This window comes from Euprymna scolopes, chromosome 11 (assembly GCF_053919585.1).
Source record: "Euprymna scolopes isolate OS-2025 chromosome 11, ASM5391958v1, whole genome shotgun sequence".
NCBI classification, from domain to species: Eukaryota; Metazoa; Mollusca; class Cephalopoda; order Sepiida; family Sepiolidae; genus Euprymna; species Euprymna scolopes.
The window spans coordinates 79,303,508-79,322,093 of record NC_136492.1 but is presented as its reverse complement, the minus strand read 5'-3'; the positions used below and the strand labels follow the sequence as shown (position 1 = coordinate 79,322,093).

The 18,586-nt window shown below is 32.3% G+C and overlaps 1 protein-coding gene across 1 annotated transcript in view; it reads left to right on the top strand.

Annotated features, from left to right (window-relative positions):
- The window catches only part of LOC145287936 (tyrosine-protein kinase HTK16-like), a 119,219-nt gene that overhangs the window by 21,307 nt on the left and 79,326 nt on the right, over positions 1 to 18,586 (top strand). Inside the window, exon 2 of the mRNA XM_080135889.1 lies at positions 5,197 to 5,358. Coding sequence (XP_079992015.1) covers positions 5,197 to 5,358 — 162 coding nt within the window. The remainder of the gene's footprint in view (positions 1 to 5,196; positions 5,359 to 18,586) is intronic.

The following is an 18,586-nucleotide window of genomic DNA, read 5'->3' as shown; positions in this document are numbered from 1 at the left end:
CTTTCTATAGGAGATAAATCCTGTCTGCCTTTTTTTTTTTTTCTAAAGATGATTATGTGTGGTTTTAAGAGGGTCTTTGTGCAATTATGACAGGGTGGGGAGGTTGCCACTCTGACTTTGGGTTAATGATAGAGTTAAGGGAAATTATATGTGAACATCCTGAAAACTTGATAGAAACAAAACAATTTTAGAATTTAGAGTGGTGGTTGGTTTCACTTAAATTTAATGTAAAATAATTCACCATTTAGAGACCATTCTAGTGTTTTAGGACAGTTGATCAATTTATTTTTTATGGGAGATCAATCGTGCACTTTGCTTTAAGGAAGGATCTGTTTTTTTTTTGTTTTTTTTTTTTGTTTTTTTTAGACCCTTATATGTAGCTTACCAAGGAATTTTGTTTGGTGAGAAGCTTGCCATTCGGACTTAGCGCTATTGTTAGGGCTAAAAAAGGTTTTAGGAGGAGGAGGCTTGCCACTCAAACCTAGGGTTAGAGGTAGGATTAAGGGATTTTTTTTTTTTTTAAGAGGGCGTTTGACACCCATATTTACGGTTAGTAGGTCATGATTATTGGCTTTTGAAAATGTTATGCCTTAGATTTTGAACATCAAATTACTTTTAAATATGTAAACTTACGTAAATGAGGGGGTATGAAACTTAAGAATTACAACAAACAGACAAAAACAAATTTCATTTAAAACAAGTGATGTCACTAATAGAAAATGTGGCGTTTGGAAAACTATTAAGTATTTTTTGCCCACCTATTTAAATATCCAAAAACACTTTTTGCTAAAGTTGACAAATCGTTCACAAATTTTGAATAAATTTGGTTTTTATTTTCAACTAGCCTGGGTGCCCGGCATTGCCCAGGTGTTTGGAGGTGTGTGTTGAGCAAAAAAAAAAAAAAAAGAAGTGATCGTAGACAGGCAGGCAGGCTGGAACCCGTACCGCAAAGGAGGGAAAAGAACGTGAAAAAAAAAATGTGACGTCTTTGCCGTTGCATCCATCGCTAAATTGGAAGTGGCGAAGGTTTAAATTAAGGCTAGTCAGTCGAAAAGAGGGGATGACTTTTGAAAATATCTGCATAAAAAGCAACCCCTTCTTGTAGAAAAGTGCCCAGTTGAGAGTAAAGGAATTAATGTTTATAGCCAATTTTTCGATATTTGTTGTCCAAAGGGTTGAGCTTCAAAACAATACCGATCTCGTGAAAATCTGTCGCCTCTGTCGAAAGTTTTAGGCAGACATACAAACATACATGCATACATACATACAAACAGACAGGTGAGATTTATATAATAGACTAGCAGGGAATACCCGGCATTGCCTGGGTGGAGGATATTGGCACAAGGATGAAGGGATGTTAAGAATGGCTTCCATGTGGTTAAAATAAAAAAAAAAGATAGAGAAAGGTGGGTAATTAATTTTCCACACTAACCATTGGGCCAAAGAGGATAGTGAATTCAATGAGTTGGTAATTAACTTTTGCCCGAGTGAAGGATATTGGCACAAAGACGAAATAAAAATTTAAAAAAAGATTGAGAGAGAAGTGAGATCGAACTCGAAAATATAGGGTAATTAGTCTTCTCACCAACCATTAGGCTAAAGAGTATAGTGAATTCAATGAATTGGTAATTAACTTAAGAATCATAGGAGTCGCCATGCATGCATAGAAATGAACATTGCTTTTAAAACTGGCCAGGGGCCAGATAAGCTTCCCGCTTTCTGTTGGTATTTATTTGTTTTTTGTTTTTTTCACAAAAACAAAATGTGACAATGTAGGACTAAAAACAATTTGCTTAAAAGTGAAATTTTCTCGGTATAGAAAGGTTTCCTCCTCTATTGACCGAGAACTAATCTCGGCTAGCAGGCCGTCAAGTTCTCAGGTAGGATGTTACTTGTCATCGCAGTTAGTTCTTCAGAAGATTTTTTGTAATTGTTAAAGAAAAGCAGCTTAGTCTTAGTAGCATTAAATATTACCATCCATTTACAGCCACTACAGATTGAAGATCGTTTTCTGGTATTGCCTTGAATATGTGTACATTCGTTTTTCCCTCCTGCCTATTATAGAGTATGGTGTTATCAGCAAATATACCCATCTTGGATACAATTTTATGAGAGAGGTTATTTATGAATAGCAAGTATAATAAAAGTCCAGGGATTGGCCCCCTGAAGCACATCTGTATTAATATGTTGTTTAGATGTATGGCCATCAAAAACAACCTGGATTTTTCTCTCGTCTCAATGCTAAAATATCGTCCTGTGCTGCAGCTGAACAGAGCAAACTTGCAACTTATACCCTCTGCATAATCACACCAGTGCTTGCTCAGATGTACTGGCGATCTTCTTTCGCATTGTGTTCTGCAGTCCTAAACGTGCTGCCTCAGAATTGTGTGAATGAACATACATCACTGTCACATTTTCGGAATTCTGTATTGTTTAACTATTGTGATATTCCAAAGGTTTAACTCTGTCTATTGCTAACGGTTTTTGACCATGGTTTCATTAAGGGGGGAAAGTATCTGATTCTTTTAAGTACAGGGTGGAACGATAAAATTGTCTCCCTAAAGAAAACCACACTACAGCTTTATTTTAAAACTTTTATTGAAAAAAATTAATTCAGGTAACTTGGTTATGTAGTAGAGCTGACATCTATTCAATGTAGCCGCCTTCAGCCTTGATCACCGCCTCGATACGGGTCTGGAACTGGGAGCATGCCTTTTCCACAAGCACCAGTGGGAGCTCGGCAAATACTCCATGGATGGCGGCAATCAAGCTGGCTTTGGTGTTGTGGGAGGTCATGTTGGTGATGTTCTCAATGTATGACCAAACAAAGTAATCCAACGAGTTCAAGTCAGGGGAGAAGATGGGGACCAGTGAGGGAAGGGTACAAAGTCAAAGCACTCCTTCTGAAGCCAAGTCTGGGTCTCTTTGGACTTGTGGGCCGGCGTTGAGTCTTGCTGCCACACCCGGGGTCTGCCAGTGGCCACCTGATTGCACCAGGGGATCACCACACTCTTCAGGTACACTTTGGTGTTGACTCAAGCTGGCCTCAAAGATATGAAGTGGCATAATGTGTCCCTCACTTGAAACCATACGAAAGACCATAACCGTGGGTCGTCTGATGCGTTGAGCTGTGCCCTCAAGTGTTGAACCATCCGGATTTGCATTTTGAGGATGCTAGCAATGGTTCTGTTGTCATAACTTGGCTCGGTAGAGAGCATGAGTTGTACAGTGGCACATCTCCGATCTCACTAGTTTAACATTGTATCATTTTCAGACATGATAGAAGGCTCTTATCACTCTTGGGATTTGTACATAACTGGCCAATTAATAAATGGTTTGCAAAAATAAAAAAAATTCTTTTTCATCAAACAAATGGAATCATGTTTTTTCTATGGCGACAATTTTATCATTCCACCCTGTATTTTTCAGATCTACAAGTGTAGCTTTTGTTCATAAAGGGAAATTTGAAAGGTAGTGGTTTGAAGGGTTTAAGGTAGAGTTGAAGGCAAACTACCGAGCAAGCAGGTCGGCTTTCCTGCTTGCTGTGCAAGAGACCTTATATTTCTTGGATAGTGGAAAAACTGTGATGATCCATTAAATTTTATAGAAGTCGTAAGTTTTTATTTTTTGTGACTCTATACGTTTCCTGGTTATTTCACTATGCTTTCTCTTGGCTGCAGCTATTTCACTCTTACAATTATTTCTAGCTTCTATAAACTCTTGTCTATATCACCCTTAGTTCTTGACCCCAATTCGTCCACTATCAGTAACTTGACTTATGGTGGACGAATTGGGGTCAAGAACTAAGGGTGATATCTGCCAATATCATAAGGTGATCAGCATTCCTGAGTGGACTATGGACATTTGTATAATCTTCAGGTAGTGTAGTTAGGAATAGATCTAGAAATGAGGCTTGTTGATCTTGATCTGGGATATAGGTCAAAAACATAACTGTTTGTGTAGAGAAACTATGTGCTGCTTGTGTCTGTGTAACTTGAGAAACCAAGCCAACTACTGTGATGGACATTAAAATCCTCAAATACATGATCATCACAGGAGAGTACTGCATCTATATTGCCAGAGACAGGGTTGATTAGAGTATAGTCCTGAGTTGAGAGAGAATTGTATAGAAAATATAATGCAGTGTTTCAAGCCTAATCTAAAACACATGAAGACCATCTGATTCTAAACTGTGCTCTCTCTCTCCCTCTCATGGAATCCAGCATTTCTATTTAAAATTTAAAAGTATTAGAGACATAAAAAAAAATAACAATTTAGGCTAGTCATTTTACACTACATTTCCAATTACACGTATATAATTTTGATAAAAAATAAAAAACACAGATTCCATTTAATAAACACATTACACATTTTGAATTCTTACGGCTATTGTTCATTCAAAACAAATAAAAATAAAATGTTTTTCATATGCACCAAATATTTTCAAATATTGTACTTATGTTATTTCCTTAATCCTATTGAGAAAGTCTAGAAATAGCGATGAAACATTGATGAATATAAAAATAATTTTAGTTATTCCCTTTTTCATTTTCTATACATGTGTGTGTGTGTGTGTGTATGCGTAATAAAATATTTGGTGCTTGTTAAGATAAATTCGACAGATCGATTTTTTAAATATGATGGTTTTAAGCAAAAACAACACTACTTACTGAATTGTCATGTTCAAAATAGTAATATATCCAAAAATTATGAAAATTCATCAGATAGAACAACTGCTATTGCTTTTTTAGTAAAAAAAAAAAAAAAAAAAAAGAAAAGTCTATTGCTATAGGTTACAAATTTCGGAAGCCATTAAAGTGGCAAACATGGAGATAAGTGTTTCCCCTGTATTTACAATCTTCAAGATATTCACATGTAGGGAAAATGCAATTTCCTCCAATTTTCTGTAAAAATTACTTTTAACTATAAATAATTTTCAACTCAATGAATTTTTGTAATTTTTGGATGTGTTACTATTTTCGACATCACAAGTAAGTACTGTTGTTTTTGCTTAAAACCACATATTTAAAAAAAAAAAAAAAATCGATATTCGACTCTATCTTAACAAGCACCAAATATTGTAAAGTATGCATTTTTTAATTTTTTTTTATACAAACAAGGTTTCTTCAGCATTTTGTCTTACCCAAATTATTCACACATGCAATAATGTTATTCTTTCAATTTTGTTTTTTGCAGAATCAAACCAGCACGAAAATGGAAAATTTCTTGTCAGGAAAAGTCGACATAACCCAAACGATGAAGTCATTTCTATTGTACTTGATAAGAAAGTTCTGCATTTTCAAATTCGGCACAAATTTGATAACTGCTTTCAAATTGATGACGGACCCATCATGCAAGGTTGGAGAATTTTAACAAGATTTATTTTTGATTTTACTTTTTTAAAAATAAAAGAGGACAAAAATTGGGCCTTGGGTTTTATTTTGACAGCCTAGTAACTTTTGTTTCCCTTATTTTGTCTTTTAGTTCTCGCATTCCATGAGCGATCTTTCTGACAAAGGAGGAAGAATTACTGTTTTCTGGGTTGAAATTTATCTTAATTGGACAATACTCATTGTTGGCTAGTTATTGACTTTGAAGTGTTTATATTTTTTTTTGTTTTTAGCTCCTTACATCAAGTGGCTTAATGCTTTGTCTGGAGTGATTTCCATAAATATTGCACACATTTTCAAAAAATGATTGTGTTTCTATGAAAAGGGAATATACAACGTTGCTTCCTTTTTATGCTTCCGAACCCTAAAATTAATTTTTTTCAAGGTCACAATATATTTTACAGTTAAATAAAACTTGGGAATGAAAGCCCCCCCCCAAAAAAAAAAATATAAAAATTTAAATTATACTTATAGCAAGTGAGCTATAAAGAAATGTTTGTGTTTTATTCTATTCAAATAATTTTTCAGAAATTCCCAAAATATGTTTTAATATATTATTTTGGTTCTTGTCCCCTATATTAAAAGCAACAATAAAGAAAAATCTGTATGGTGTATGTATCCCTGATGAAACAAAACTATCATATTCCAAAAATTATGTAAATTGCTCAATTAGTTTTATTTTTAATCAAATTTTATGAGTATCTGAGAATTGACTGTCTTGTCCACCATTTTGAAAAATATCTCAAGAAATAAAGGGAAGATAACTTAAGAATACTCTATACTTACTAAATTTATGTTGTAATGCCTACAAATTCCAATTAATCATTTTGAAATGATTTTCTTGATGAAAATAAAACTATTTTATAAATTTACATGCTATTTTATTTTTATTTTTAGAATCCCTTCATATGAAGTTTTATGGTTTGTGTATTCATTTTTTGCAGACTGCTATCCTCATTTTCATAGTTGTAGTTGTTTCGCCACATTTCAACCAACTCATCTTCTGGCCTTCTTCAGGCGGTTAACCGTGACAGGATAGGAATGCTGAGTCTCCTAACTGTATCACCAGTAATTACTATCTTCCATAATTGTTGTTGTCTCACCCCGTTTTGGCCAACTAATCCTCTGACCTGTTTTGAGTAGGATTGAAAACACTATCTTCAAACAATGCTCACCTGGAACCGTAGAGACTCAACGCCTCTATCCATTGTGCCATGGCCTCTGAAGAGCAATCAAGGTTGGATTTTATGGTCTTATAAATCCAATTTTGTGTTCTTATCTGGTTTTCCATTGTCAAGCTTATACCGAATGGTATCATATATTATTCTATTTTTATTTTCAGAATCCTTTGAGATGAGTCTTCATAATTTATGTATTCCTTTTTTTGTGGACTGTTATCCTCATCTTCATAGTTGTTGTTTTACCATGCTCCATGGTTGCGGGTGAGCATTGTCTGATGATAGTGGTTTCAATCCTACTCAAAGCTGGCCAGAAAGATTAGTTAGCCAAAACAAACATGGTGAGACAACAATTATGGAAGGCAGTAATTACTGTGGATACATTTACAAGGCTCAGCATTCCTATCCCATTGCAGTTAATCACCTGAAGAAGGCCAGAGGATGAGTTGGCACAAAAACATGGTGAAACAACAACCACTATGAAGATGAGGATAACAGCCTACAAAAGAATGAATACTCAATTTACATGCGTTTTTGGAAGATGATATTTTCGTTTTGTCACATGTATATATCATACAGAGTTTTCTTTATCTTTCTCGTATAATATGGTGGAATTCTTGATAAAAACCATTATTTTTCATTTTATTATACACTAGCCTGTGGGTGCGTGGCATTGTTTGGAGGTGTGTGTTGAGACAAAAAAAAAAAAAAAAAAAAAAAACTGGTAGTAGACAGGCAGGCTCGAACCCGTACCATGAAGGAGGAAAAGAACATGAAAAAAAAATGTGACGTCTTTGCTGTTGCATCCATCGCTAAACCAGAAGTGACAAAGGTTTAACTTGAGGCTAGTCAATTGAAAAGAGGTGATGACTTTCAAAAATATCAGCGAAAAAAGTGACCCCTCCTTGTAGAAAAGTGCCCAGTTGAAGCTGAAGGAATTAATGTTTTTAGCCAATTTTTCGATATTTGTCGTCCGAAGGATTTGAGCTTCAAAACAATACCAATATCGTGAAAATCCGTCGCCTCTGTCGAAAGTTTTAGGCAGACATATAAACATACATACATACATTTAAACAGACAGGTGAGATTTATATTATAGATAACAATAATAATGTGGCTTTTCTTAACACTTTATTGCAGTTTTATGGGTTATCCAACCATCGGAAGTGCATTAATAAAATCGAGAATAGTTTTGCACATCTGAACACAAATTCAAACTGACCAGTTTCAGAATTTTATGAATACACTTCTGAGGATTGTTATAAATTTCTATCTGTAAAGATATTGAACCTTTTGTGCATGCATGTTTGCTATGTCTTAATTAAGCTCAGCTCTATATTGAAAAGTCGATTTTCAAATATATATAGATTTATATACTAGGTGGACGCCCAGTGTTGCTCGGTCATATAATATGTGTAAACATGATATTTTAATTTATGCAGATTGTGTATGTATGATTAAAGAAGCAATCCTCTATTTAGGAATAATTTGCCTGGTGGACTAATTTGCAAAAAAAAACAAATAAATAAATTAAAAAAAAAAATGATAATGTAGTTCATCAAATTCCGTCAGTGTTTGTTTACAATATCACGTCAGCTAATATTTGGGCTTGATGATGAATTCCATGGAAACTCACTTCTGATTAATGTTTAGTTTTAAAATATGTAAAGAAAGCAATGATTTGCAGCGATTTTAAATAGTATATCTTCTTGTATCGTAAATTGAATTCATTAATAAAAAAAAATAAGAATAAAACAGTGAGCTGCACCTGGGATTGAACATAGGATCATGCTATCTGTAGTTGAATGCTTTACCACTGAGCTATGTTTCCAGATGTCAACAAATCTGTTTTTTTCTAAGAAGAAATTATTTGTTGAGATTTTATTATCTCCCTTGTCGATACATCCTAAAATAATAATAAAAGACACTAAATGAAAAAAAAATTAATTAATAAATAAATAAAAAACAAATTTTAAAAAATAAAAATAAAATAAAAAAATAAAATAAAAAATAAATTTTTTTTAAGGGGAGAGGATGGCCGGTATCTGCAAATTCCGGATAAAGCAAGTGAGTATGTAAGTAAATTCATATAGTAAAATATAAGTAAATATCCATACAGTATATGAATGTGTAGGTAGATTGATATATTAGATAGATAGGAATATTTAAAGACTAAAACGGAAATTGAAGATAAAAAACCGGCCAAGCAAAGAAGAAAAAAAAATTAAAATAAAGGATTATTAAGTTATAAAGTATTAAGAAAGTAAGTAGAAAAAACGATAATGTTAAAGAAAAATTATGTATATCTGAAAGGTTAAAGTAATAACTATGTAATTTCAAAATTACCATTATTAAATTTGGACTTACGTTTACAGAAAGAGATCAGTTCATTTTTAGAATTCATTATATTGTTACTTTGAGGGGAAGTAATTATAGTTATAGCTTCGGTTGTGCAGAGACAATATGACTTAGAGCCTGGAGTATAAGACTTAACTTTTTTTATGATAGTCCATTTGATTGAGAAGGGGGGGTATTATTAGAGTTGTTTTTTAATTAAAGTGATTAGAGAAGTTCCTTGGTTATTATTAGAAAAATGTCGTTTGATATTCTTTTCTTAATTAATGTTGAAGTAGCGCCAATATATGTATGTACTTTATTAAAAGCTCGAGGTCTGATAATAATATTAATTTGCTGATTTGTATTAGTTAAATAGTTTGAATTTTGTTCATTGTGTTCAACAAAGGGTGAGACAATGGTTGTATGAGGACTATTTTGGAGGGGATAATGAGTGTTGTTAGTGTTAGGATGGCTGTTAGGAGAAATATTGTTATTCTCATTAATATTATTATTATCATTATTATTATTGCTAGTTGTATGATTGTAGATGGAAGGGCTGCTGGAGTAGTATATTGGATTAGTGACTATATCAGATGGAGAATGGGAAGAAGGATAACTTGAAGACGAAATATTAGTGTCTGGTATGGGAGGATTGCATGGGAGCTCAGTAATTGTGCATGAGTATATAACATCTTTATGGATGCAATCATTATTGAGTGGGCATAGATGTTTGTTATTACAATTACAGTTAGTTTTGGGTTTAATTGGGAAAGGGTTTTTTTGGGCTGATTTAATTTTATTGTTATTAGATGTTAAGATTCTTTGTGCTAAATTAGGCATTGTTGAATAAGAAATCCTGATTGAGTTTTTATTGAAAATAGAACTATATCTGTGTGGGTATTTGAAAGAGTTTTGTACAATGTTGAAGAATTTCTTAGGTATATGAGTTTTGACATTTATGCTAAATGGAGGATTAAACCAAATATTTTTCTTTCTCCTGATGTGACTGGGTGGGTTAAAGGTATTACGATTAGTATTTTGGTTTGGATTATATTTGAACTGGTTTCTTTTATTTTATATGTAATATATATATATATATATATATATATATATATATATATATATGAATGCAGTTTAAATTCCTAGGAAAAAACCCCAACTATTGCAGACTTAGCACCTACATAATCTGACTTCTCAAAAGTTTACAATTATAATAGATAATTCAACTATATAATGAAAAAAACAAAACTTTTACTAAAATATTTTAAATAGAAAACGGAGATCCTCAGCTGCCTACTGTGTAGCTGTTTCGGAGATTTAAAAACAGGACAGCTGTAAAATACACAGCTCTCCAGAGGAAAATACTACTTCCCCAGTAATAAAATGTAGAATAATACGGTTACTATTTATATATAAAACAATAATAAAAAAAATAAAAATAAAAGAAACTTAACAATATTCATAAGTAAATTTAACAAGATTACAAGATCTATTCTGCGACATGTTAACTAGCATATAAATGCTATGAGAATAAAAATGCATAAAAGCTTAAGTACCTCTGGTACCAACATAGGCAAATAGATAAGAGGAAGAAAACCTAGTCATACATATCTAAAAACCCAATATATAGTCTAAAGAAGCTTTGAATAAAAAAAATATAAAAATAAAAATAAAGAATGCAGTTTAAATTCCTGAAAAAAAAAACTAAATTGCACCTATCACAGACTTAGCACCTACATAATCCGACTTCTCAAAAGTTTACAATTACAATGGATAATTCAACTATATAAGGATGGAAAAAAAAGAAGAAAAAAAACCTTATCTAAAATTGTTAAATAGAAATAGACTTAGCACTTGCATAAGCCGACTTCTGATATATATATATATTTATAATATAATGCTGAACGTCTGTGTGTGTGTCTGGTCACGAATAGGCTCCTATATGGTTGACTATTATAGAAAACGGATCACATATAATGAGAGAAGATGTATCGAGACACAGGAATTGGTATGTTCAATCTGGCATGATGATGATTCATTAAAATTCTGGGTTCTGCGTACGTGCCTAGTCTACAAAGTATGGAAATAAAAAATTAAAAAAACGTTTACAATGGTTTTTGATATAGATGTACATAATAATACTTTGATAAGTATGTTTTAACTTAAATAGGGATGGTATAATAAAATTGTAGGGTCTGCGTTCGCGTCTGACCTCCATAGAATGGAAATAGACACAAACTTTAATAAAGACTTTTCATATCTATTTGCGTAAGTATACTTTGATAATTATGTTTCAGTTTGAAGAAATATGGTATAATAAAATTATAGGGTGTTCGTTTGCGCCTGACCTCCATAGAATGGAAATATGTTACAAAGTTTAACAAGGTTTTTTAATATAGATCCAGAGAATATTGTGATAAGTGTTTCAGTGTGAACAGGTATGATATAATAAATTATGGGGTTTATCTATTTTATTTTTACTTTCATCATATTTTGCTTTGGTTTTGATAGCCCCAAATTCGAAGCTATTTCTTTACAACCCTTCCTTTTCATAACCTATGATACTTTCATAAATCAGAGTCCATTTTCTGTAGGCTGTTTTTGAACCCAGTCAACGACGGGTACTTTTGCTAGTATATATATATATATATATATATATATATATATATATATATATATAAAGGGGATTAGAACAACAGTCTAAAGAGCAGAGTGTATTTTAATGTATTAGTAAATTCATTAATACAGTTAAAATAAAAGGAAACAGTGCTCATTGTAATGTAGATATATAATAAGCTTGATAAGTAGAGCTATTTTAATATTGAGTAAGATGATTGATAATTTGTAATTAAAATTAAAAATTAAAAATCGGTTTCACAAGGAAGAACAAACAAAATCAATAAATTGTACGGTCGTTTCAGAAACAGTGTTTTTTATTGAGATAAACAATAAGTCTTGGACAATAATTTATCATTTAGTTTTTTGAAACAAAGTCTCCTCAAATTGGGTAAAGGTTTTTTAAAGACACCAAAAATAAAACTCTCATTTTTTTTTTTTATAGTAAGGCAGATGTATCTTTTAATGGTTCGCCTTCTAAAGCTCGTAAGTATCATCGTCAATGTATTCATTGGGATGTTAAGTGCTTGGAAAGGAACATTTTCAAGCATTCATAAGCAGATTGTACAATTCATTGATTTTGTTTGTTCTTCCTTGTGAAACCGATTTTTAATTTTAATTACAAATTATCAATTGTCTTACTCAGTGTATATATATATATATATATATATATATATATATATATATATGATGATTGCAACGTCTTGTCAGACGAGTGCCACTCCCTCAGTCACTGAAAGTCCATGAGCTCGAAGATAACCTTTTTTCTTTTAGTCCTGCCAGCGAATTCACATGCTCAAGCAGACATGACATTGAAGACGGTCCTTGGCATACACACATATATATATACATATACACACATACATACACATTCATACCCATAACCATACACACATGTACACATACATATACAATACATATAACACATACATACAAACATATACATACACACACATATACATACATATGCATACACATATATACAAACATATACACACATATACATACATATTCACATACATATACGTACACATGTATGCACATATACATACATACACATAAAGTTACCTACATATACCTACACATATATATATGCATTTATACGCATGCATATACATACATACACACAAATATATATATATATACACGTATATAAAAACATAAACATATATACACAAAAATAAATAAATTAATAAAAATACATACACTAGTACATATATTAATATACATACATTATATACATACATACATAGATACATAGATACATACATACACATATAGAATGATGGCAGATCAATTATTACATGCTTCAAGCATTTCAGGGCTACATGCGTGACAATTTTTCCATCGCCACGGACAATTTTTTATGAACAAATGCCTGAGGTAATATCTATACAAAGATGATGTTACAGAGTTTTAGCTTTGTACAACAGCTAAGTCTTTCTCTCTGTTCAAAATGTTGAGATCCAGCAACAAGCATGAGCAAGATAGCCAGCAACAAGCCAAACTGCAGACCAGCTTAATGCGGGTACTGGTCTCCCGCTTTATAGTTTTTTTGTTTTTTTTTTTAAATCAGAGATTTGCTTCACCCAGAGGGGTTGCCTTAGCAAGGCTTTTGGGAGTCCTCTCCACCCCACACACACATGGAAATAAACATATACACGTACAGATGCATGCAAACATACATACGCAAGAACACACACAAACACATATGACAACATGCATATGCATACATACATGCATGTACATACATATGCCCATACACGTACACATAGACGTACATGCAGAATACACATGAAGGAGCATTCATTGTGACAATGATGATGGTTGTTACGAATAGATGAATTCAACATGAATAAAAGAGTAAAACAATCCAAAATACACAGCGCATAAAATTTTTTATATATATATATATATATATATATATACTAACAGGTATTGCCTGTTTGTAAAATATGCTTAAATATGATATTTTAATTTATACAGATTTTGTATTCATTATAGACTAACAGGGATACCCGGTGTTGTTGGGGTCCACAAATAATAAGTAGAAGAAATGAACTTCTATTTGGACACATCTGCTATACAAAGGATATTGAGCACTTTTTCATTACTATATGTCAATTCCATCGTGGGCAATATTGATAAAATTTTCTTGTAAATTCTTTGATAATTTTACCTCCACCCCTATCCGAATATATGGAGAGGGGATTTGTTAACTGTACTCAAATGTAGCGATTTCAAAAACAGTAGATATGGTAAAAAAAACCTACATTTAAAATGGAGAAAACACAAAAATGTAATCGCCCTAAAAAGAAGTACCTAACCACCTCCCCACCAGATTATTTAGCAGTTCTACCTCTCCTCCCATCAGATTATGGGAGGGGTGGGGAGTGAACAAAAGATTAAGGGATGCAAAGAGAAGAAGCTATTCGCAGGATATTGCACACTTTTCAATGACTATATACCACTTTCTATCCTGTGCATAGTGATTTTCTTAAATATTCCCTCAGTCTAGAAAGATTTCTCTTTATCGTCCATTGCAATGGCTGTGTTACTTTATAAATAGTTATCTCAACACGGTCCATAAACCTTAGAATTTTTTGCTTCCAAGATAGAAGAGAAAAAAACTTTAAAATAAAACAAACTGAAATTAATTCAATAAATAGAAATAAAATTCATCAAAATAAAAATAAAATTTTTTAAGAAAATAGAAAGTTATTTTCAGGGTTTTGCAAACTGCGCAAGTTTTCTTTTTTTTTTTTCTTTTTTTTTTTGTACCAAAATAAGCGTTTTTATGTTTTCTGATTGTTTATTGTGTTCTTAAAAGAAGAAAAAAAATAACCCGTGCCGAGTGCTAACCTCAAAAGGAAACGTCGTAAGAGAACACGCTATCCATTAGGCTAATATTGTAACAATGCAAAGACGCTGCAAATTTGTTTTCACAATCAAGGTAGGAATGGACAGCATTCACACATGCATAAATTCTAATCGTTAAGAAAGAACATTGAAGAGAAGATTTTTACCTGCTCCCTCCCTTCAAATAAAATGTACATTTATACCTCAAAGAATTGATGACTCTTTCTAATTTTTACATATTATACATCCGGATCTCTGTTCTTTCAGTTGGTACCATATTGATAGTGGTCTGTTTTTTTATTTTTTTACTTTTAGTTGGACAAATAAACAGACACACATACATACACACAGATATTTACCCTTTATATAGTAGATTAGATTCTCTATCGATTTTTATATTGTACCTAACATATAGTAGTAATTTTTAAAAGTAAAAAAAAAAAATAACTTGAGTACCATCAGCTAAAATCAAAACCAAAATATGTAGCTCTCATTTTCTATTAACGTATGACCTAAGTCTATATCTATACAAAAATTACAAAAAATAACGTTTAGCTTATAAATGCTGTATATTTGTGCATGCGTAGAAGTCATAGGTATAGTTGACTTAATCCTGCCATGGTCAATGTTTTTTTTTGTTTTTTTTTCAATTTTGACCTGTTAGAAATTGACCTCCGCATACCTACATTTTTATTTTTGGAATCAACAGCAAACCAAAGTGAATTTTTCCACAAATTCTCTATGTCAAATTTTAAGTTTGTAGATAAAAAATTCAGAGAGGAGTTTAGTAGAGACTGCATACACACAAACAAGGTCATATATATGTGTGTGTGTGTGTGTGTATGTTTTCATATTAGAACGTTTTTATCTTAAATGCTATGCAATTATACACAATGTAGAAAATATACATAAATAGAACTGAGTGTAATAATTAATTGACTGTTGGTTGGTTAAGCTGTCAGTCGGTCAACATGTCTTCAATTAGTCTGTTCTACTCTGCCTACTAGTTGGGAGCTATGCATAAATAGGTTAAAACAAAAATAATATGGATTTTGGTGGGTACAACTCTTGTTTTTTTTTTTCTTTGTGTTTTTTTTTTCATAATGTTTAAAGATAAATCATCATAGTTTAACTACCCATTGAAAATTTCTAAATTAATAAAAAGGAATTCATAGTTTGAATCACTCAATAATAATTTAAGATTTAACAGTTAAATACCAGACGAATGTGAAATTGCATTTAATAAATATTGCTATTTGTTACAAATAAAATTGAAATGAGAAGGATGTTGTAGTTTGTTTAAAGCATTGTGTGTTGTGTGAAAAGAGTTGTTTGAAGGCTTCATTAATGCAGTTCATAGGAAACACTATGGACACAAGTAAGTATATAAAAGAATATTACAATATTAGAAGAAATTTTCAATTGTGTTATGTTTATTTTCCAATATAATGTGTTGTACATGATGTTAGATGTTGAGGTCCCTAATTTTCAAGAGTAATCTCTTCTTCAGAGGGGGAAATAAAAAGAAACATATACAACTGTTCGGTGGGGCTTTCCTTTGTCTGTTTTATGTTTTTTATTTATTTCCAGAAGTCAGTATTGCAAACAGGCTGTCAAATCAATTTTCATGATACAAGTTGTGATGAATATTAAGTATTGTTGGTAATTATTGTAGAATCTTTTTGAATATATATAAATGATTAATTTTTGCAGATTTAATCGTTAGAAAGACCAGATGAGTGTGAAATTGTTTTCAATAAATATTGCTACTTATCTATAATATGATCTCACCTGTCTATTTAAATGTATGTATGTTGGTATGTCTCGCAAAAACTTTCGAAAGAGCCAACGTATTTCACAAGATCAGTATCGTTTTGAAGCTCGACACTTTGGACGACAAATATCGAAAAATTGGCTAAAAAAAAATAAATTCTTTCACCCTCAACTGGGCACTTTTCTACAGGGTGGGGTCACTTTTTTCACTGATATTTTTGGAAGTCATCCCCACTTTTCGATTGACTAGCCTTAATTTAAACATTCGTCACTTCAGGTTTGGCAATGGGCGGTACAGCAAAGACGTCACATTTTTTTTTCTCGTTCTTTTCCTCCTTTGCAGTATGGGTTAGAGCCTGCTTGTCTGTGCCTACTACCACTTATTTATTTTTTTTGATCAACATACACCTCCAAACACCCGGGCAACGCCGGGCACCCAGGCTAGTTTATGATATAAATCTCACCTATCTGTTTAAATGTATGTATGTATGTTTGTATGTCTCACAAAAGCTTTCGAAAAAGCCAACGGATTTTCACAAGATCGGTACCATTTTGAAGCTCAACCCTTCGGACAACAAATATCAAAAAATTGGCCAAAAACATTAATTCCTTCATCCTCAATTGTGCACTTTTCTACAGGCAGAGGTCACTTTTTTTGCCGATATTTTCAAAAGTTATCTCCTCTTTTCAATTGTCTAGCCTTAATTTAAACCTACATCACTTCCGGTTTGGCGATGGACGCAACAACTAACGAGTCAAGTTTTTTTTTTTTTTTTTCTTTTCACTTTCTTTTCCTCCTTCGAAATACGGGTTCGAACCTGCCTACTACAACTTTTTATTTATTTATTTTTTTTTGCTCAACACACACCTCCAAACACCCGGGCAATGCCAGGCATCATAGCTAGTTAAAAATAAAGTTGAAATTTTTTTTCAAATTTGCGGAGCAATATTTATTAAAAACAATTCCACACTTGTCTGGTCTTTCTAACAGTTAAATCTTAAATTATTATCGAGTGTTTCAAACAGTGACTTCCTTTTTATTTATTGCACACATATTCAGCAGACGCCAAAAATTGTAATCGGACATACAAACATTATTTTGATTTAACTTCAAACATTTCAGGTAATGCCAGGGATTACCACCACCATGTCATATAAAAGAAAAAAAAAGCAAAAAAAAAAACAAAGAAAAACAAAAGAATAAACTGAATATTTTATTATTTGAAAAAAAATGTCAATCTTATTTTTAATAAACAATATTTATTAAAACAATTTCACACTCGTCTTGTCTTTCTAACTGTTAAATCCTGATTTAATATTTATTTTAATTCTGTCTTTAAACATCAAAATTTAGATGTTGTTATCTGTTGTGGCCTTGCACGACAATAATAATCAAGACAAACACTTGCATAATTAACATATAGTATATTAACCAAAGTATATTACAGAAGTACACGTCATGATTTTGGGGCTATAACTGACACTAATCATAGTATTTACTTCATTCCCATTGCAGGTCAGATGGGGAGAATTAAACATGTGCCCGTAAAGGAGAAACACTCTAGTTCTGTTAAAAATTGTCTGAGTAACCCCACTGGTATTCTTTAGTTAGGGAACTTCAGGCATTAAGTAATAAATTTACTTCACCTCAGTGAAGGGAGACGAGAACTCCTAAGACTACCCAGAACAAATGTGTTGGCCTGACAGATAAAAGGCCACCAAAATGGCTCAGTTTCTTCCAAACTGGTTGTTGAGATCAGAACCTTGACTGTTATGCGACTATGATCGCATCAAAATGTTAAATGAACGGTTCTGATCACTATTATTTAATTCCTCCCAATCGCAGGAAGATGTGACAGAAGGTCGGAAGGTGAAGAGAATCAAGCCAGCACCTCCAAAGGAGGAGAATTCTCACCTTTTAAAAATTGCCTAGGCAGCCCCTTCAGCATTCCCCGGTCAGGGTCCCTCAGGTAGTAAGCAATAAATTTACTCCACCCCAAAGAGGGGAGACAAGGTGGACCTCTTAGGACTACCCAGAATGAATACCTCAGCCTAACAGATAAACGGTTTCTGCTGGACTCATTGTCGAGATTGGAACCTTGACTGGCATGTATGTGCGATTGGGAAAGACTTGCAAATGAATGATGTCAATTGCAGCAACAACATTTAGATATAACTGTATTTATTGCCCCATAGTAAGTCCTATTATTCCTAAAATGGGTCTAAGAGTAATCACAATCTAAAATTCTGACCAATGAAATATTATATGATTTTATTAGAATTAATTTAACGCACAGGAAAAATTTCTTTTCTATTTTTAGAATACTGATTTTTTCTTTTTTTTTTTTTTAAAACATTGTTTTGATAAATTTTTTAAAATGAAACTTGAATTACATTTTTGAATTTTTGAGATGAGGATTCTTCGTTATTCGT